General features: G+C 39.0%; 2 protein-coding genes across 2 annotated transcripts; both read right to left on the bottom strand.

Annotated features, from left to right (window-relative positions):
* Window positions 1–613: 613 nt before the first annotated feature.
* Window positions 614–8,341, bottom strand: shisa4 (shisa family member 4). Its single transcript, XM_034138802.1, has 5 exons — window positions 8,114–8,341; window positions 5,619–5,796; window positions 3,798–3,934; window positions 3,520–3,711; window positions 614–2,854 (listed from the first exon to the last, which is right to left on the bottom strand). The coding sequence occupies exons 1-5, from the start codon at window positions 8,187–8,189 to the stop codon at window positions 2,814–2,816; spliced, it is 624 nt and encodes a 207-aa protein (XP_033994693.1). The 5' UTR covers window positions 8,190–8,341; the 3' UTR covers window positions 614–2,813.
* A 1,186-nt stretch (window positions 8,342–9,527) lies between these two features.
* Window positions 9,528–18,541, bottom strand: LOC117489492 (coiled-coil domain-containing protein 38-like). Its single transcript, XM_034138800.1, has 10 exons — window positions 18,280–18,541; window positions 18,112–18,192; window positions 17,237–17,367; window positions 17,061–17,124; window positions 15,159–15,201; window positions 14,929–15,077; window positions 12,165–12,294; window positions 11,265–11,467; window positions 10,251–10,344; window positions 9,528–9,697 (listed from the first exon to the last, which is right to left on the bottom strand). Exons 3-10 carry the CDS (start codon window positions 17,355–17,357, stop codon window positions 9,572–9,574), a joined length of 930 nt encoding a protein of 309 aa, XP_033994691.1. The 5' UTR covers window positions 17,358–17,367; window positions 18,112–18,192; window positions 18,280–18,541; the 3' UTR covers window positions 9,528–9,571.
* Window positions 18,542–22,617: the final 4,076 nt, after the last annotated feature.

Here is a 22,617-nt window from a genome sequence, read left to right as displayed (position 1 = left end):
ATCAGCTGTGTGTGTAGGTGGGCTGTGAAATTGTAAAATGTATGTCACAGTTTAAAGGCATAATATACACTATAATCTTTTTTAGCTTGAGCACAAATATGTAATTGAACAAATAATTAACAATCAGTGTGTTTAGTGGCACAGATTTCTGTTGGATAAGATATTCCCTCTGATGACAATGAAATAATTTATTCAGCCAACATGTGAATATTGTTGGTTAATACAGACCTCTGGTGGTCAAATGTATGTAAACACATAATAACCTCCTTCTCAAAATGTTTAAAATTAGATTTCTTGACAAAAATAAGACACGGCACACAGTTGTATTTTTACATTCCAAAGTAACATTTTATGTTAATAGAAATAAAAACGTTTCACTTACTTTATGTTACAGTGCCATACCATCCATATGACAAGACAAAAAGTAATATATCTAGACAAAGTTATTTTGCCACCTGATTTCAGTTTCAGCAAACACACTCATGGAGTTGGTTTAGAAGCACAACATTGAGCAAATGTTATGTCAAACTACTATGAAAGCATCTCACTAAGAAAAATTCCAGTTCTCTTTGTGCTTTACAATGGCTCAACAAATCTGTACAAATGGACGTCGCCATTTAAGGAAACAATTTATTCTGTAAACTAGCAGTTATAGTTCTTGTTTGGGGACAAGTTACAGCAGAGTCCCAAAGAAGTGCCAGGCTTCTCTAATCCATCAGCATATTATTATCTAATGTCTCATTTCGACATGAGATAGATACATTACACCCGAATAAAGATCACCACCTAGGCTATTAGTCGGACAGCTTACTGTACAACACATGCTCCATGTTTCACAGCTCACACATCTTACAAAGGGAACAGGGCTGAGCACGATGCTAAACCCAATTACAGAATCATTACAGGTTACAGGCCCTGACCTCACATGAGCCCACGTCTGTAAGTGTGAATTAAAAAGAAGTTTGACATTTTGGGAGACACACCTATCTGCTTTCTTTTTGTTGACCCCCAGATCAGAAGACTGATACCACCATTCACGTCTGTGTGGTAACTGTAGCTCTAAAAGTTAGCTTAGCAGTTAGCTTTGCCCAGATAATAAGTTTGAAATAAAATAATTACCAAGCGATTTCTTGATTTTCTTAATTACATTATGGATTTGATATTACAATTATGATGAGGAACAATTCCAATTGTTCATATCTGAAATCATGTTTATAAATGTTCATTCTATAAATCATAAAAGTTGCCCAATTATGACTGGCAAATGTGACATAGTTTTATATTTAGGAAGAATGAGATTGTTGATATCTGAAATCTTTTTTTTACAAGAATAATATATATATAGAGATAACTGCAGTTTAAATCCATTCTATCACTTCATTGTTAAAATTACTGCTTTCTAAGGATTCTAAGATATCCCAGACGTATTCCCAAAATGTCAAACTATAATTTTAAAGAGAGGTGATCAATAAAATAGACTTTTTTAGCAGAACAGATGTTTGGCTTTGTAGCTAGTCCACAAGGTGAGAACCCATTCACAGTAAAAAAGTACACTCAATTATTATAATAAATACCAAATGGAAAAATGTGAAGATGTCGTATTTTATGTTAGGATTTACCATTATTATTAAAATAACTATAATATTTAATATATTAGAATATCATAACATATTCAGCTGAAGAAAATATTTACAAAATAAGATTTTAAATGTTAATCCGTTTTTTGCTCGTTATGCTTATTTAATGTAGTGGGAACATTTGTTTTAACTGAGCAGCATAGACCTGCAACTCCCTTGACCCGATATGTTACAAAAAAATGAACATTTAACATGAAATCACTGGAAAACATCCTACCTGGCATTATGGGATTAATCTAAAGACTTCTAATCCATTTAAAACCAGAAGAGAAGCATGAGAGGACAGATCACTTTGACTGGGGTAGCATGCTGATGTCGAGATGTTACTCTATATGGTGCAGCTAATATACCACCATGACGTAAATTAGTCAAGTCAGATACAAAGAAGAAGAAAAGTTCAAACAAAAGACGACTAAAGGCTTCATTCATGGAATAAGGAGTACCTTAAAGTCCTTCTGCACATCTAAGACAGGATCACTCTGCCTTTTTGAGCCATACATGTCACCCTTTTCTCAAACATGTAGTTTGGTTTTCCTTTCTGCCCCTATCACATTACAGGGGGGAAAAAAACATCAAACGCAGAAATAAATACATCATGTAATCATATTTGTGGAGTGTTTGACCTGGAATGTAGCTTCAGGCAGTTTTTCATTGATTCAAATGTATCAAAAGTGACAAACTAAATCACTCTTTCCTCTAAAAACTAAAGAGGAAGTGCGTTATAGTTTTTAGGAAATTCCTTCTGACCCCTCTCCTGTAAGGTAATGATACCTGTCTTCAGACGAAATCCTGTCATTGAGGTGAGCGTTCCAGAGCACAGAGTGGCAGCACAGAGTCACTTTGAGGGAGAGTGTGACGGCCTCCACAAAACTGACAGGAACAATTGGTCGCCAGGATGCTGACCAGATTTTGACTTGCGTAAACACTCCAGAAAAGTAGGACAACATTGTAAATATACATAGAAAAACACTAACTTAAAGTGCCAGCTGCTGGTCGAGCTGTAGTGTTAATTTGAGTGTGTGTTTGTGCGTGTGTATGCGAGTGTGTTTGAGTGCGAGATTGTTGCTGCCTTTTTATTTTCAAACAGTCCTTTTTTCTCAATTGCTGTTGTTTCCCACTCTTGTGTGTGTTGTGTGTGAGTGTGTGTGTGTGTGTGTGTGTGGGTAGTTGAGCCCATCAATGACCAGGATACTGAGGTGGAGAGTAAGGTGGAGGGGCTGAAAAACAAACATAGAGAAAGTCAGATCTTCATGTACTGCTATGACTACGTTAAAAACAATGAAGTCATTAATTGGTAGCATCAAATGTGCACATTTCAATCTGCCTCTTAAGTCGTGAGATGTCTTGCATCAAAATGTAGCTTTTTAACCTTGGCATGTTTACTGTGGCTGTTAGAAGAAGCACTCATTGTCTTTCTCCCCGTGTATATTGGCTTGAGCAGGAGTGGTGTCATATTCTATGATCATTTTTCATGAATAGATCCAATTTCCCAAAAGTAGGTGACACCATTTGGATTTTGTACAGTATAAATGCACAGTTTTTGTTAGCATTTATTTATATGCAAAGAATGTAATTGTAAATAAAAATAATTTCTAACACATTTTTCTTTTTCATTATCGATACATATGCTGATTCAATATAGATTAAAGTTTCAGAAGTCTTTTGTCTTTCCGAATGTCTTGTTTTGTCAATCCACAACCCATAATGTAGTTATTCAGTTTAATATGATTTAAAACAGAGAAAAGCAAGAAATCTTCAGATTTAAGAGGCAGCACTTTCACATGAATATTTTTGATGATTTATCGATATTTAAAATGGTAATAGGTTATTTTTCCTTTCAATTGACTTATCGTTGCAGCTCCATATGTGAAGTCACTCTTACCCTGGCCGTATGTAGGATCCATCATGTGTGGGGGATAGTGTCCAGGCGGCATCATAGGGTAGTGTGGGGGCATGCCGGGGTAGTGGGGCGCCATTGGATACCCTGCATGTAGATACTGAGAGGGTCCCAGGGGTTTCCCGTAAGCATCATACATCGGCTCCACTGGATAGCTGGCCATGGGGATGTGCTGGGCTGTGGGTCAAAAAAGGACAGACTGTCATAAAGGGAAACTAATGGTATATATAAAAGAAGGACATCATTAAGAGGAGGGGTCTCACCATCGTAGGGCGTCCTGCCCCTCAGCTGCCTCCTCTGGTAGAGGTAGCAGCAGGAGCACATGAAGCAGCATACCATGGTGGCGATGATGGCCACAAACAGGAGGATGGAGGAGGCGATGCCGGCTAAAGTAGTGGGGCTGAGGAGAGACAAAGGAGGACTTAAAGCAGCTTAACTTTCATCACCAAGCCTCGTGTGGAGGATTAAAGTGGAGATGTGAAGCCTTTGATTCAGACACCACGTTAACCACCGGCTGACCCTGAAATCACACCCGAGTTAATGCCGTACACCACGCATCTCTCCATCTCGGCATGGTCTCAGTGAAGCTACAAAGCCCTCCATTTTCAGCCCAGCCTCCTCCGCCCGCTGCTCTGATCTCCCTCCAGATTTAATAAGCTGCAGGTTGTCTGCTCGCTGCCAGATAGTGATGGATGCTGTGGTGGAAAGTGCCATGTTGCATTCTCTCAGGTACGAGATAGCTTAGTCCAGAACTATAACGATCCCCCCACGGGAGGTTCGGTGTGATAGAACAACTAATGAGAACATATTACACTGTGGGGACAAGCGCAGGGCAATTAAAGTCAAATGCAGTCAGTGGGACATGAGCAAAAGTGACTTTAATGATGGCAGATCTGCACAATGCAGGGTGATGCTGGAAAATATTTTCTATATTTGTTTAAATAATGCCGTCAATTCTCCTTCCGACTCAAATCCCATGATGATTATCCAGTACTGATATGCAACTCTTTACAGTTAACATTTACAACATTATTAACACTGCTATCTGCACACACTGGACAGTCAACCCATTTTTTTAAAACTAGTTTTCGCAAATTATAAATGACTTAACACTCTGTTTTGGAATACCTGTGTCTTAATTTGAATATCTATTATGGGGATATATTGTTTTTTGTCTCCATACTGCATATAGATGCTCATAACATACAGTTTTTTCCATATATCCTTTAGTAACGTTTGCACCTTTGATACTTCAATGTTCCATGCTTGGATTAGAAATTGATCTAATGTTGCTACATGCTTGCAATGGTGGCAGACATTTGTTTTGGTATTTAATGGAAGCTCCTTGTTGTTGCAAATTTACAGCATTTAGACGTCATGACTAATGAGACCTTATGCCAAAACATGCCTGCATCAATCACAGGAATTGAAAAACAAACAATAGTGATCATCCGACAATTGGAACCTGCTCTCGATGCCTATCCCTACTTTATCTTGGTCAGACTTTATTGTCAGTACAGTGTGTACTTTGTATAGATTTATGTTTATAGATGTTGGAGCACATATCTGATCGTGCAGACTGTGGCAGCAAATGTCCTCTAGCAGGATGTCCAAACATCTCTCTGCCTTGAGAAAAGAGAAGATATCGGATCCTGCAGTGATGGCCTTGAATTGTGAACACAGACAGTGGGTGTTGCCGAAGGACTGTTCCAATGTCCAGCATACTTGGAATTCTACCGAGGCCGGCGTACTTCGTAGCGAGAAATGTAGAGGTTGCACATGTGTAGACTCCGCGGTCTTAAAATCCCCACAATGCTTTGCGCACGGACCAATTTCCAAATCTTTGGCGGAAATCGCGCTCCATTTAAGGCGGGGCCTCGCATATGACGCACACCTGCACACCTGTTCCACAATTCTTTGTTTTCCGAGGCTAGGAAGGATTCTTGCCTCGCTTCTGAAGCAAGTGACTCAGAAGACATGTGCTACCAAGCAAGCCTCCTCGACATTGAGAAACACCCAGTGACTCTTGGTGTGGAGAAAATAAAAAAACAAGTCGTTAATTTAAAACCCTGCCCGCTGCCCACCTGAACTGGAAGAGCATGCAGCGTTTCTGCTCCCTCTCTGTGATCATCTTGAAGGCGTCCAGGCAGCAGTAGCGTCGGTGGCAGTTCCCGCAGCAGAACGTGATGAGAGGGCAGTCGAAGCCGTTGTGCCAGGTGCCGTTCTTATCCACGTACCACAGACAGTCCTCATTCGCACTGACTGCAAAACAGATGTCACAAGTGTCAGGCGGGAGGACATTACAGGGAAGATCACGATGATCAAAAAGACACAAGGTAGCTCAGACTTCAGCTTGTCCTCTGGAGAATGTATTGTCCTCTTTTTGATCTCTCACTTTCTCTCAGTTTTACCAACATGCTGTTGTTTTATCGCACATTTGCAAAGTGAGGATATTCTTTCACTTACTGTACAGATACTGCTTTGTTCTGCCTTGAGGAGAAAATAAATATTTATATTGACGGTGTACGAGCTCTTTTCTTTCTTTACAGTCGAATGGTTCCAGGCTAAATACAGTCATAATACATCATTCATTAGTTCACTGTGGCAGGAGTTGAAAAGTTATAAGTTGAATAATAAAAGATAATCATTTTTTTATTGTTCTACTGCAACCAAGGAATATTTTCTTTGATCATTTGGTCTATAACAACACTGCCCTGAATCAAAACTATGATCTGTGGAGTTATATTCCTGTGGCACAAAGGCTTGCTGACTGACTGAGATACATTTGGCATATTGTGTTTCATAAGAATAAACACATAGCAAGTCATACATTGAGTTGAAAGGAACTGGTATGATTATGTTTTTCACAACATAGCATTTCAGGCACTTCAAATGACAGCCCGCTCACAGCCACATTAGTGGAAGGTTGCTAAAAGTCGCACCTAATTGTTCATTTTACACAACTTTTCTTACGTCTGTGTGAGCAATGGTATACATAAAGCGTCCTTGACTATACAAACTGACTGAATACTGTAAACTAAACTTTATTTAGTTACTAAACAGTATTCACAGAGAGCTGCTGTTCCTTTGTTGATTTCTCTGTGTGTATAAAACTGATGGAAACTTTGCTAGAGGTCGTCTGCAATACTTTGTTGAGCCTCTATCTATTTATACTGGCACCTGAAACGGTTTAGACTTTTGGACAGAGACCTTTGGAGGGCTGGCATGGAGATGACTTATTCTGTCATTTAAGCTTAAGCACTGATATTACAACATATTTTATTGTGTAGAACTATTATTGTCTGGTTGTTTACACTTAATATTAATCTTTGCTTAACATGAATTAATTAATTAATTAATGCACAATTACAATTTAATATGATATTATTGTAACTGCATATTGCATATTTTAAGGAAAGCTTAAATATCGATAAGCAATACTCAAAAGATATGCCTCCTAATAATATAATTTATTTTGTGAATAAATCTATATTTATTTAACTGTTTTTTTGTATCAAGAGTTTGTCCAGAGGTGGAAGAAGTACTCAGATCTTGAACTTAAGTAACAGTGGAAGTACCAGAGTGTAGGAATACTCTGTTACAAGTAAAAGTCCTGCATTCAAAATGTTACTTGTGTAAAAGTACAAAAGTATCAGGATCAAATTATACTTAAAGTACCAACAGTAAAAATAATCATTATGCAGATTGGCCCATTTTTAGAATAGTATATATTGTATATTTTGATCATAATTATTGATGCATTAAAGTTGTTATCAAAGTTTGTACATGAGCAGCTAATTTGTATTATTTTGTATACTGCAGGGTAGCTTGTACATTTTGCTCAAGGTCTTTTAAGTGTTGATTATATGTCAAATCTTATTTCTAAATCTGCAAAGTAACTCAAGGTATTAAATGTATTTAGTGGAGCAAAAGTAAACAATTGACCTCTGAATGGTAGTGGGGTTGAAGTACAAAGTAGCAAAACATTGAAATACTCAAGTAAAGTACAGGTCCCTCAGAAGTTAGTTAGTTAGTTACTTTACACCACTGGCAACCAATAATATCAATGAAAAAAAAGAATGCATGAAATAATAAAAACAAACAAAGCAATTTAAGAAAATGTTCTGTATTGCAAAAGACACAAAACTAATGCAATAAAGTAGCTAGAACTGCCAGAGATACATATTTTCATAAATGTGACACTAATTTCTTAAGCATTGGGTTATTTATGATTTGTTTTACAGGGATACTTACTACGTTACTACACTAGCCGTAATGTTATCAATATTAGAGAGCGAACAATCAATATTATTTGCCATTTAGGTATAAAAACTCCCAGAAAGCTCGCACATACTTTGGATAAACAAACGCATGAACAGCAGTAGTTCACAGGGGACTGAACTAATGGGTGCCAACATAATGTGGACGGACAGTGGAACAGTTATCCAGGCCTCACATAAACCTCGAGGTTTGGAAGTAAACAGCCGGACCGCAGCATTCGGCTGCTGCATTAATAACGGCGCGCGGAGCAGACGTTGTTAGCTAGCCGAGCGGCCTGCACGGTGATCCGTAATCTTACCGTGAGAAGAGCAGAGGACCACGGTGAGCAGCGCCAAACCCGCCGCCATGAGCGACATGTTGCCCGCTGCAAACATCCTCCTAATTCAACACCAAGAGAGGGATATTGTGAAGAACAGGTGTAATTAACAATAATAACCCGACTAACGGTCGTTTGCAGACATTGTCTAGGCTTCGGAACAGCATAGAGGAGTAGCGGTAATTTATCCGTCGAGATGACACATCGCAGTGACGCCGTGCAGCCCAGAGAGCAGGGTGATGCCTTTACGTGCTGCGTGAACCGTCGGAGAGAAATCTCCATTAAGAAGCCCATTATGAGAGACCATTAATAAGATGAAATACATCCTGTAAGTCATCAAATGACAAACTAACATAGCATGAAGTATCTCGAATAATGACTTATCTAAAAAAGAAATGAAATTCTAATAAGTCATCATTTTGAGAACGCTTGTTTGTCATTTTGAACAACCATTTGGACATAATTAAGTCATTATATTGAGAAACGAGGTCATTCTTTTGAGATGCTAAGCATTAATTTATTGACATATGTTCTCATTGTTTTGGACTATGTTATTATTTCAATATCAAAAAGTCATTATATTGAGATACTTTTAAGAATGGTCCTTATTATCAAATATGTTTACGAGCAGCATTGAATGCACCTTGAGGTCAGTTTTCTCCATCCCTCCCAAAACGAAGAGGATTTTGACCTTAACATGCACTTACAAAAAACCTCGTCATAAAGGGAGAAAAACTACTAAAGACAAGTTCTGTGTTGGTAAATTAAACATCATAAATAAATATAAAATAAGTTAAATAAAAAGATAAAGAAATATAGTTGGGTATCATCGGTCAAAGTTTAGGTTGACTGTAAAATATAAATGCACAACGACAATTCAAATCAGCCTTTAAGGCTTTTAGGCTAAAGTAAGCACATTTCTGTTTTAAGGATTAATGATGAACACAAAGGTAATCATTAGGTAATGGGTAACTACTGTTTTTGTTTGCGTTCCTTGAGTTTACCGTACCCAAACGGCCTAAGTAATGGTAAGGTAAATAATGATGACTTAAGCAGTAAAACGTGAGTCGGATCCACCTCCACCAGTTGATCCAGTGTGGGACCCAAGCCAGCCGAAGATGGCAGGTTTAAAAGTGCCCTGCTGCAGCGGACCATTGCTTCAATCAAAGTCTCCCAGGAACTCCTCATTAAGTAACCATTAACGAATGATTCGTTAATACAGTACCCCCCAGTCTGTTTACCAGTAACTAACCATCAGTTCCTCAATCGCAGTCCCTGAGGAACTACTCATTAACTAACCATTAACTATCTAGTAGTTCCTCAGTAACTAAGCAGCAACTAAGCACATTTTGTGTGGCAATATTTCAGTAGGCTACCATTCCTTTTGGACACACATATTTCTACATGTTTGGCTTTTCATGGCATGTGTTGATTTATTTTCTACTCGTCGTCCTCAGTGGTGAAGAGGAAGGCATGGAGTTCTTCCTCGGCAGGTAGGTTGTCCTCCTCACTGACTCTGATCTTCTGCTCAACAGGGAAGCACCTGGGCATGAGCTTTCTTCTAGGCTGGAGAAAAAAGGATAAAGTTCAAACTGTTCAAAATGTATTTTTTAAAGTAACATTAACTTTTTGTTGCTGTAATGTACTCAAGCTGATTTTTCCCAAATCGTACCTGATGCCAAGTTTTATACATGTATTATATTATTTTTATTGTTTTATTAATTAATTTATTTTATAGGTTTTTATATTTTATCGTATTTATTGGTTTTGTCTTCCTTTATTTTACCGAGGGATCATATTGATGAAATTATTATTTATTTTGTATTAATATACCTTTTACCTCGTGTGTCCCTTAAAGTGTTGAACTATTATATCATGTTGCTATGCGGCATATGTGCTAAAGGGCTCTAACGTCTGGCCTGATGTGAAATTCTCTTTCTCTGCTTTAAATTGTGATGTGTGCCTTGTGTTTAAAGCACTTTGAGCTGCGCCTGGTGTATGAGAAGTACTATAGAAATACATCTTATAGTGGAGGAGGATCCTGATTAATTGCATTCAATTAAAATGTGTGGTATAATGTTTCCAATATGGCATTATTCCTGTTGGAGAGAAGACTCACTTTTTTCTTGCTTCCATCCATAGATCTTAGCTTGCACTTCTTCAGCATTTCTAAGTGCTTCTCCTTCTCCAGTCTCAGCTGCTCCTCACGCAGCCTGGAACATGCAGTACAAGAGAAGAAGGTTTAACCTAACAGAGCTCATCACACAACCGCACCTCTCTCCACGTTGTTAATAAACCATTTACTTTAGTGATTGGCCTGCAACATATGACACTAAAAAAAGCTCATTTGCAAAGTCTTCCCATTTTTCTCTGCACTTTCTGTTATTAGTCTAGTTGCCACATCATAGAGTCCTATTGTGAACCCATAAATATTGAGTACCACAACGTTTTCTGTAAGAAATGTATAGTACGGGTCCCCAGCACATACAAACTGCCGGATGCTAACTTTAGTACAGACACTAGTTAAAAAATGGGCAGATTTGGACAATTTCTGAGTGGTTTTGGGGGTTATTGAGGAGTCCATTTCTGGATCATTTTCAGGATCAAAAATGGCAGTTTTAACCAGAAAATGCCAATCTTTGTACTCTCTGTGGGCTGATTTGATTAATTTTGGGTGGGTTTAGAAGATTTAGGGGACTCTGGATCATTTGGATAGGACAGATTGCATATTTTGAAGATAAATTGTCTGCAGTAGGGATCATAACCAGCCTGTCACAGAGAGTACAAATATTGCCACCTTCTGGTTAAAACTGCTATTTTTGATCCTGACAATGTCAGAAATGTCCAGGTTCACATTGCTGGCAACTACACTAATCATATCAACTGCAGTGAATAAAAACACACCATTTTAAAAGGTTTAAAGTCATATCATTTCCATTTACAACATATGTGAATACGTCTAGTGCAAATAGTAAAACACTCAGAAAAGGAAACAAAGGATTATGTACATGTTGGGTGAAATATATGACCCCTCATACACTCTCTCATTCAAAGCATAAATACTGTGATCCACAATATATTGATCTAAACACCACTGGGATCCACCTTTAACTCCAGGCTCATAAACACAGACCTGCCCCTCCTATCGTTGTCCTTGATCAGCCTCAGTGTCTTCAGGTTCTCTTTAGGGATGCTCTCCAAGAACTGGAACAGTAAAGATATACGGTATTCAACACTGGCCAGCTTCTCCAAGGTGCTGAGGTAGGTCATACGGGAGTCCACGCAGCAGCGATGCACTTCAGTTATCTTCACACCCAGAGCATCCGACATCGTATCCTGTAGGTAGGGAACAGACAGAAACACATATAAAACATCTCAATGAGATGCTGCAGGCCACACCTCTCTGCAAAGCCTTTTTTCATATTTTTACTTTTTGATATGGATGGATCAGGACAGAAAGAGAGCGAATCTTTGTTCCTGAAACGTTCTGAGTCTCTTAACACAGAGGGGACACATGTGTATGTATAAAAGACATGAACACGTGGATTTTGAATAATAGGCGACCTTAAAGTCACAGGCTCCTCGAACAATGCAACATAAAACAAAACAAAACAAGAACAATAAAAAGTAGTGCAGGAAGGAACAGAGAATAAATAAAATAGTGCAAGAGAATGTTGCAAGACTAATGTGCAAGTAATGCAGGAGAAGTTAACTATAAGTCAAATCAAATAAGATGAGCTAAAGATAGAATGTAATATTACATTCTGTACAGTGAAATAAAATACTGTTTATTGTAATAATAGATCAATATTTCAGATGCAAACAGATTGATTGTATGAAGTGGTAGCAGTCTAATGGCCTGTGGGGTGAAACTGTCCCAGAGTCTGCTGGAATGTGTGCTGCGGTGAGATAAGATACCACTTTAGATGATTTCTTGCTTTTTAAATTGCAGGTTAAATCAAATGAAAGTGCATCCTTCAGAGTTCTACTCTGCTGTATCTAACGTACAGTACAGTACACTGGGCTTCCTTACGTGGTCCTCTGTTTTTAACGAGTCGTGGAGCTGAACCTTCTTTTTGAGCGTGGCGGCTCTCTCCTGGTCGCTGACGATCCTGTCCTTCATCTCGCCCAGCTGCAGCGTAAGTTTCTTATCATCCTCTTCCCTGCACACACACAGGGGAGAGAGACATTCATCAGTTTATTATCACATGCTGGTCACAGCTTAGTATCTAGCACTTCATGTTTTTCTTTTGAACATTTATTAAAACAAGTTCCTTGACAGCCAGTCTCACACAACATGGTAAAGTGTTGGGAAAATACTGAATGTCCTCTTCCAATATGAGAGTCCACATGATAACAAAGGTATCCCAACTGTAGCTGTGTACATGACAGGATGTATGATTACCTAGAAGAGCATCAGGACTGTTTGAGGCATATGATAGCTATGTGATTAACATGATGATTCAGCCTCTATGGAGATAGACATATGACAAGCATGATCATTTCTGACGTGGAGCTAATCTGAAGTAAACATTGAAGACTGCTTTATATTCCTCCATCTTGTGACTGTGTAACTCCCTCTCTTGGATATCAGCATGTGAAGGACACTGTTCAGGAACTAGTTGATGCTCTGTATGTGATGACTACTTCCATTCTTGAGAGGATCACAAATACATGGATCCTGAGATTGAAGCTCAAGCCGGTGACCAGTGAGATTTTTCAAACATAAAGATGCGAATAATACTGTTTAAAAATAAAAAAGTACAATATAAAATAATATTTCTCAATACAAAAGTATTAGACATACAAAGAGGTTAAGGATTATTAACCTCTCTGTATGTCTTATTTTACTATTCCAAAATGTCCAATGTAATGTCTAAAATATGTTCACTTTGCTATATACCTTATAACAGGCGACCACTCCTCTCAATACATCTCCATCTTGAGTTGTAGCGCCCTTTGAGTTTGTTCCTTCTCAAAAAGACTCTGTGTGTAACCCCCTTTATAATTGCATCACACACATGTGCAGAATTCACAAACATGTCATGGATATAAGATAGGGATGGGAATTTGAAAGCAAATGTATATTCGAATATTCGACGAACTAAACGCTCTGGGGGGGCAAACGGCTCCGTGTTTACGCCTATACGATAATTTCCTGATAATGTTGAAGCAATAGCCCCGCCTCTCCCCACCTCTCCTGCTCAGAGATCAGCTGCTGGGCTGTCAGAAGAGGGGGAGGAAAAGAGAGGCTCCGTTTTTTATTCTTATATTATTATATAGAGTCGTTATCAATTTGTTTTAAAGCTCAATAAATAACAAAGAAGACCTTTGACCGGCACTTTTCTAATTTTGTCCGGAAGATTTCAACTTTAACGGACATGCTGACCGGCGAAAAAAAAATCGAACTGAAACTCTAACTGCCGCACGGTCCCCTCGTCCCTTGGAAGAGGCGGAGAGGTGGGTGTTTGTCATCTGCTGGTGGACTACCGGAGAGATTTACAGCAGCAGGAGCAAACGCTTGCCTCGGGGCGGGAGAAAAAGTGCCAGAGCGTCCACAGCGGAGAATAAACAGAAGGGCAACCATGGCAACCATGCGCGGGAAGTCTTCTTCGCTGCTTTTGCGGCAGGAGTACAGCGACACTTACAGGCCCAGCATATGTACTACAGCGTCTCCAGCGCTTTGGAGCGGTCTCGTGTGAACGGACACGTTTCTGGTGCCTGTTGCGTGTGGACGGAAGACTTTTTTGATATCGATTTTGGTCCGTTTGCGTTATCGTCCTCGTGTGGCTCCAGCCTTAGTAATAGAGGAGAGGCGATTATTACCCTCGCCCAAACACTTATTTACTGATAAACAAAATCATAACTGTTACTCAGTGTGATTGGCTGCTTCACATCCCTCACAACGGAATAGGAATTATAATTTCTTGATCTTATGAAAAGTTACACTAAGATATTGAACCTTATTATCTGAGCATTGACTGTCATCTCAGTCCTGGGAACACCCGACATGTGTCTCAGAACATGGCGTCCCCGGAAGTCCGTATTTGATCTTTTTCAATTGTATTGGTTGGTTTGTGGGTTTTTTATGTTCCCTTAGTCCCGTTTTTTACTTTACATGTTTTTGTATTGTCCATGCCTCTTTTTTGTCTTAATAATACCTTTAGTTTGTTGTCTTTTGTTAAAGCTCATTGACTTCAGAAGGAAGAGGATGTTTCAACAGCCCCTGTGCATTCTGGGAGAGGATGTTGTTATGGGGAAGGACTACAGGTACTTGGGAGTGCACCTGTCTCTTTTTCTATAACCCACAACAATTTGCACAACAGCTGCTTTGCACAGTTGTAATTAATATATAATACTATGCCAATAAGTGTCTGTAGTACATTTCTATATATTTCTGTAGCTTAGGGAGATTGTATATTGTAGACTTTAAAGTATTCAATGTATTCTATATTTTCGTTATATTGTGTATTATTTAAATACTCTAGTGATATATGTCCTTTCTATTGTGAATTTGTATATACTTGCTGCTAGTGTCACTTTTAATTTGATTTGTATCTTATTCTATCTTTTTTACATTTGTAACTTGTCGAATGCATGATAACAATTTGGGATGAATAAAGTATTCATCCACCCACCCGTCCATCCGTCCATCCACCTGGGTCTGCCCGCCCTCCTCCCCCCGTCCATACATCCATATATCCATATATCCATCTATCTAATGCTTTAGCCTCTGCATATTATTTAGGGCTATTCCTTTCTAGAGTCAAACTAACCTCAGGATAAATCATGCTTACATTTTCCTAGAGGTGGTCTCTATGTCCTGCACGAGCTCCTTCAGTGGCTCATCCACCCAGTTTGAGATGCGAGTCAGTGACAAGACCTGATCTGTAAACTCTGTCACCAGGTCCAGTATCTGGTGGGGTTCAGAGGAGACGACATGTTCCTGCAGGGGGGGGGGGTACACTGTGAACATTTGCAAATAAACACTGAAGACACAATGAGGTAGAGCAGCAGGAAAACTGACCTCAGATTGGGAGCTGTCGCCATCCACGTTACCATCCGTGACCCTGCAATGCCAAAGACAGGGTTTGTGCTGGAGACAGATTGAGATGCACCCGAGCCCTGTGAAGTGCCTTCATAACCTAAAGCATTCATCTGTTTGCATCTGACCATTTATTTATTTTATTATATATCACTACAATAAACAATACATTTGATTTGATTTCACTGTACAATATTTAATTTGAATGTCTTTACTTGTCTATCTTATTCTATTTACATGTCTCGTGCATTTACTTGGTTTTATATAGGAAATAAGTATTTGATCCCTTGCAGACTTTGTAAGTTTGCCCACTTACAGAGAAATTAATATACAAAATATTTGTAAGAATATACAAAAGAAATCGAGAAATTTACATTATATAAAAGATACAAATGTATTTGCATTTAATTGTGTGAAATAAGTATTTGTTCCCCTTGCAACCAACAAGAATTCTGGCTCCCACAGACCGGTTACATAAGTCCTCTTCCTTTAGGAAAGTACTCCTAACATCAACTAGTTACCTGAATAAAAGACACCTGTCCACAGAATCAATCAATCAGATTCCAACCTCTCCACCAGGGGCAAGACTAAAGAGCTGTCTAAGGACCTCAGGGACAGGATTGTAGACCTGCACAAGGCTGGGACTGGCTACAAGACCATCAGAAAGCAGCGTGGTGAGAATGAGACAACTGTTGGTGCCATTATTCAGAAATGGAAGAAACACAAAATGAGCATCAGTCGCCCTCGGTCTGGGGGCTCCACACAAGATCTGGCCCCGTGGGGTATTGATGATCATGAGAAAGGTGAGGGATCAGCCCAGAACTACACAGGAGGAACTTGTTAATGATCTCAAGGCAGCTGGGATCACAGTCACCAAGAAAACTATTGGGAACACACTACACCATAATGGATCAAATCCTGCAGCGCCTGAAGCCCCCCCCCCCCCCCCCCCCCCTGCTCAAGAAGAACATGAGAGGCCCGTCTGAAGATTGACAATGAACATCTGAATGATTCAGAGAAGGCTTGGGAGAAGGTGTTGTGGTCAGATGAGACCAACATCGAGATCTTTGGCATCAACTCGACATGCCGTGTTTGGAGGAGGAGATGCTGACTATAACCCCAGAACACCATCCCCCCCCGTCAGGCATGGAGGTGGAAACATTATGCTTTGGGGGTGTTTCTCTGCTAAGGGGACAGGAGGACTTCCCTGCATCGAGGAGAGGATGTACGGGGACATGCACCGTAGAATCTTGGCCGATAGCCTCCTTCCCTCAGCCAGGACTCTGAAAATGGGTCATGGAGGGGTCTTCCAGCAGGACAATGACCCTGAACATACGGCCAAGGCAACACAGGAGTGGCTAAAGAAGAAGCACACAAAATCTGTGGAGGGAGCTGAAGCTTCCAGAGGCCAAGCATCAGCCTCAAAACCTGCAGGATTTGGAGAGGATCCTCAGAGAGGAGTGGACCAACATCCTTCCTGAGATGTGCACAAACCTGCAGACCAACTACAAGAAGCGGCTGACCTCTGTGTGTGTCCAACAAGGGTTTCTCCACCAAGTACTGACACATGTTCTGCAAGGGGATCAAACGTTATCTTTTATATAATGTCAATTTCTTTCTCTCATTAGTCAAATAAACCTACCATTAAAATCATAGACTGTTAATTTCTTTGTAGGTTGGCAAACTTACAAAATCTGCAAGGGATCAAATACTTATTTCCTTGGCACTTAAGATTGTCCTTGCCATATCTACACTGTAGCTTCTGTGTATATAACAATAAAGCCTTTGAAATCTTTGAGAATGAAACACTGAACCACAGTATATGAGTTAGACCAACACTTGCGGCGGTGATTGTGGTGGATGTGAGCGTTGATGTGTCCTTACAGCGTGTCAGTGTGGGGGGGGGGGAGGACTCCACCTGCACTGGAGTCCAGACCTCCCTCCGAGTCTGTGATCAGGGATGATTTCAAACCAAAGTCAGGGGATTTAAAAAAATGTATACCTTAAATAATACATTCATATTGTAACTGATGTTGATTCACTTAGTTGTAACACTTTACCCTGCACCCTTGCTGGCTCTCTGAGGTCTGTAGTTCTCAGAGCCTCCTGCCACTCTGAAGGCGGCCGCTTCAACAGGATGTTCAGGTATCTGTTATATTCAGGCCGGATCTCATCAAACATGGGAGGCTCCCTGTGAAGAAGAAAGAGTACGTTTGGATCCATGTTCATTGCAGATGAGTATGTCTGAAACAGCTCGTTTATTTATAAAACCTTTTCCAAGCACCTAATGGTTCATATCTGTTTGCATATACACCATGGGCAGAGGTGGAAAGTCACTTTACTCAAGTACTGTACTAAAGAATCATTTTGCGACACTTGTACTTTACTTGAGTATTTCAATTTGTTGCTACTTTGTACTTCTACCCCACTACAATTCAAAGGGAAATATTGTACTTTTACTCCACTACATTTATTGAAAAGCTTTAGCTGCTTTTAACAAAATGCATCTCTAAAAAGGTATCTAGTGGACTTACTCTTTAAGTCACAAAAGAGTCAAATTATTTAAATAATAAACAAAAACTAAATCTACATGTCTATGTTTGTCTACAACAGTAAAATACTCCTTGATGCAACAATATTATCTAGACATGTATAAATATCATTATATACACACATTAAGGCAATTCTTCTGCACTATAATTACTTTTAAAATGTAAGTACATTTAGCTGAGAATACATTTACTTAAGTAAGACTTTGAATGCAAGACTTTTACTCGTAAAGAAGTATTTTGACAAAAATGTATTGGTACTTTTACTGAAGTAAAGCATCTGAATACTTCTTCCTCCACTGGGCATATGTTCACATACAGTTAGCGTGGGGCAGATGTACACATACTGTATTTATGTTAAATGAACAATGTTAGCATAAGCCTACCTTTTATTAGTCCTTATTTGATCAGTTAACTCCTCATTTGTAGAACACTTCTCCTGTTTAACCTTGCCGTGTCTTTCAGAACTGATAACGGAGACAAGATTACAACATTAGATCAATATATTGTATCCAGTCTTAAGTTACAATGACAGAGAATCCACTGCTGCTCACAATATTCTGGCATTCTCGGATGTCTCCTCAAACTTCTTCTGGCACTGTTCAGAGATGTAGTTCACTTCTATAAAGTCATATTCAACCAGTTTCACTTGTACCCTCTTTTTAAGACAGGCTTTCGTCAACTTCTTAGCCTTTGACCTGCCGGTCTTTAGAGACTCCTGTGGATGGAAGGATGAGGGGCAAAAGAGAGTTGCAGCTCATTAATGAGAGGGAGGGGGTCATCAGGGAAGAATTAACACGTTATGTTAAATTGATCATTTTCATTCAATTGAGATTATGTTGAACACATTTTTGGATCTCAGCATATATTTTTGATAGCGCGCCTTACAAAGGCAACCAGGCCCGACCTCAGCGACTTTGAAGTCGCTACATTTTGTCAACAGAAAATATAGCGAGCCTCTCACCCTCTCTTCCACACACGCCTCACACAGGTGAACAGGTGATTATATTTACTCTTAGTGCTGCCCATACCCATGTTAGCCAATTCATCCAACCAATATTTGATCCAAAAGTAATAAGTAACAACATTATAAACAAAGACCTTATGACATTTACAACAGAAACCCCCACTCTCTGACATTCATGGCTCCTACAATGCATGTGATGTAAGCAGGAACACCAGCACAGTACAGCTTCGCTCCACTCTATGGAAACATTAGTTAAACCCCGGCAGCAATCAGAGACGTCCTCTGATCTACCCCCCCCTCCCCCAATCTTCTCACACAGAGCATTGCTGCGAGAAGTAGAACAGCAGGTGTAGCAGGTATAATAATACAATCCCCACCACCCTGTAAAGTATACAGCGTTTTAACAATAGCAGCAATACTAAAATGGAAAAAAGTGATTTAAAAGATGTCACTGATTCTGCCAGCCTCAGATCTCGGGCAGGGAGTTCCAGAGCTGCGGAGCTCTGACGGAGAACGCTCGATCACTCTTTGTTTTTAGCCTGGTGTTGGTAACAGCCAGCAGAGCCCTACCAGAGGATCTGAGACTGCGGACAGGCTCATATGGGCACAACAAGTCAGGGAGGTAATCAGGAGCCAACCCGTTAAGAGCTTTAAAAGTAATCAGTGAAATCATAAAACAAATTCTAAAACAGACAGGTCGCCAGTGAAGAGAGACTAAAACAGGGGTGATGGGGTCTAGCCTTCGGGTATTTGTCAAAAGTCTTGCTGCGTCTGTCATTTACCTCATATTCTTTTCTCCTTAGTTCATTGTACTGTTCGTCATCGCTATCAGTCTCTGAGGATAGAGGAAAGACAATTGCAATATGAAGTCAGCAATCATTTCCAGTCATAAGTAATGCCTCTGCAACATTTAACATGCTCTGATCTTATTCTCAACCACCTTGTTCATTTAGGAATGTCTTCTGGTCAGGACTGTCTTGTCTTTGTTTACAGGGAGCTGAGTTATTCTGTATTTGTTGAGGATTATCTATCTTCTGCCCCATTTGATCCATGTCTGAAAGAAGCATTAGATTATTATTATTATAGTTATTGTTTCCAGTAGATACTTAGCTGTAGTGAGACAAACCTGAGATTGCTGAGCCTCTGAGGCTGTGCTGCCTCTGTATTACAGTAGCTGCAGAACGGTAACAATTCAAAGCTATTGAGGCAATTCTAGGCAGACAGAAGGGAAGGCAGTGTCGGAATACTCTGTTACAAGTCAAAGTCCTGCAATCAAAATGTTACTCATACGAAAGAAGAAAAGTATAAGTATCAAAATATAGTTAAAGTAGGCTACCAAAGTAGTCATTGTGCAGATTGTCCATTTCAGAATAATATGATATGTTTTATAATGATTGATCATTAAAGTGTTATCAAAGCTGGTTTTGTGCAGCTAGTTTGAATGACTTTGTATACTGCAGGGTAGCTTGTGAATTTACTCCAGGTGGAACTAAAGTCTGATTTAACACTTGATTATATTTCACATCATTAATCCAAAATCTGTAAAAGTAACTAAAGGTATTAAATGAATGTAGTGGAGTAAAATTACACGATTTACCTGAAATGTAGTGGAGTAGAAGTATTAAGTAGCAAACAAATTAAAAAATACTCAAGTAAAGTACAAGTACCTTTAAGTAGGCCTACAGTACTTGATTAAATCTACTTTGTTGCTTGACACCACTGATTCCAGAGAAGGTAATAACATAATTAGAAAAAGGAATATTTTGAGTATCATAAACGATAAGTACCGTTAGCCGTTGGCATAGACTGTATATATAAAGGCCGTTGGCTTAATAAAGCTAAATTAGCTTAACAATGTATAATAGCTGAAAAACAATTGTTCTGACAGAGTATACATAAAGCAAACCGATTTAGTATTTAACTTAATATAACACCAAAAATAACTTAGGTATTTAACTTAATATATTATTATTTTTGTATTTATATATATTATAATGAGGCTCTACTTACTGTAAATTGAACTCTTTAGCGTTAGCTAGGTAGCCCTGCGGTCATGGTAACTGCCTTCCACACAGCTTCAAACGGAAACATTGCAGATCGATGCCACCGTTTGTTTGTATCATAACATAACCATGTCACCACCAGAGCCACTAGAATTCTATCTATACGGCGCTGGTCATAGCTTCGACGCTTGCTTCAAATCACGTGACATATGACTGTTGTTAAATAGTTAAATATTTGTCTTTTTTTCTGTTTCAGTCCTGACCCCAGAAGACGCCATAACCCGCTACAAGCGTGTTCTTTAAAAGTAATTTAAAAAATGTTATGTTATGCAAAACTAATGTATTTTATATCAAGGTTTTTCCAATGTAAAAAATAAAATAGAAAAATGTGTTTGAATGTATATGTTTTGTGAAAAACGAGTGACTTATTCTAATGGAACCATGATCTGTGAGAGGTGAATAACACAATTGCACTAAATATTGATTTCATTGATAGTAATAAAAGGTACAAACTATGTACAAAAAAAAATCTGGATTTTGGGGCTTCTGACCATTTTTGGATAATTAAACATGTACTGGGTCAAATTGACCCACGAATATTATTGCTGTTACAAAAAACGAATATAACAGGAGGGTTAAGGAATGGTAAAGTAAGCATTAGGTAATGGGTAACTACTGTTTTTGATGCATTACTTTACTTGAGGGGACACATACTGCTTAAGGAATGGTAAAGTAAGCATTAGGTAATGGGTAACTACTGTTTTTGATGCATTACTTTACTTGAGGGGACACATACTGCTTAAGGAATGGTAAAGTAAGCATTAGGTAATGGGTAACTACTGTTTTTGATGCATTACTTTACTTGAGGGGACACATACTGCTTAAGGAATGGTAAAGTAAGCATTAGGTAATGGGTAACTACTGTTTTTGATGCATTACTTTACTTGATGGGACACATACTGCTTAAGGAATGGTAAAGTAAGCATTAGGTAATGGGTAACTACTGTTTTAGTAACGGTAAGGTAATCATTAGGTAATGGGTAACTACTGTTTTTGTTTGCGTTCCTTGAGTTTACCGTACCCAAACGGCCTAAGTAATGGTAAGGTAAATAATGATGACTTAAGCAGTAAAACGTGAGTCGGATCCACCTCCACCAGTTGATCCAGTGTGGGACCCAAGCCAGCCGAAGTTGGCAGGTTTAAAAGTGCCCTGCTGCAGCGGACCATTGCTTCAATCAAAGTCTCCCAGGAACTCCTCATTAAGTAACCATTAACGATTTATTCATTAATACAGTACCCCCCAGTCTGTTTACCAGTAACTAACCAGTGGGTAACACCTCCCCCTTGTGGAACATCTGGAGCCTGCTGTATGATAGTGTAAGACCAGATGTGCCATGCATCGAAAAATGATAAAGTCAGGAGGGTGAGCATTAAACAAGGTAACCCTGTTAAAGACCAGGCACAGGTGTTTCCCCTTTGCCTGATTAGACCTCTGCAGCAGACTGCAGTTTGTGGCAGAAATGACAGCCTAATCAGTAGTACTTTCTTTTTACACCCCCCTATTTAGCATTCGTAAGCAGCATATAAACATTAAATGTAGTTTATAATGAAATTGTAAGCTCATAAAAGGACAATTATTGTGTAGTAATGTAGTGTTATGGTCCACAATGTTTTACTTTTCGTATAAAGTTGTTTGTTATATGATTACAACTGTGTTTTACTATATTGTCGAACAAGGGGACTTTGAGTATTGTCAATGTAGTAAAATTAATTTATAATTGACTGCTTATTAAAATGAATTATTCTTGGAATAACATTATTATTTAATTGACCTTTGGTGTAATTTACAAAGTTTCACATGGTACTATGATGTATCCCCTTTATTTGAAACACCTTGAGATTTCCATGTCATTTTAAAGGTG

Source organism: Trematomus bernacchii, unplaced genomic scaffold (genome assembly GCF_902827165.1).
Source record: "Trematomus bernacchii unplaced genomic scaffold, fTreBer1.1, whole genome shotgun sequence".
In the NCBI taxonomy this organism is placed as follows: domain Eukaryota; kingdom Metazoa; phylum Chordata; class Actinopteri; order Perciformes; family Nototheniidae; genus Trematomus; species Trematomus bernacchii.
This window is presented reverse-complemented; position numbering and strand designations above follow the sequence as displayed.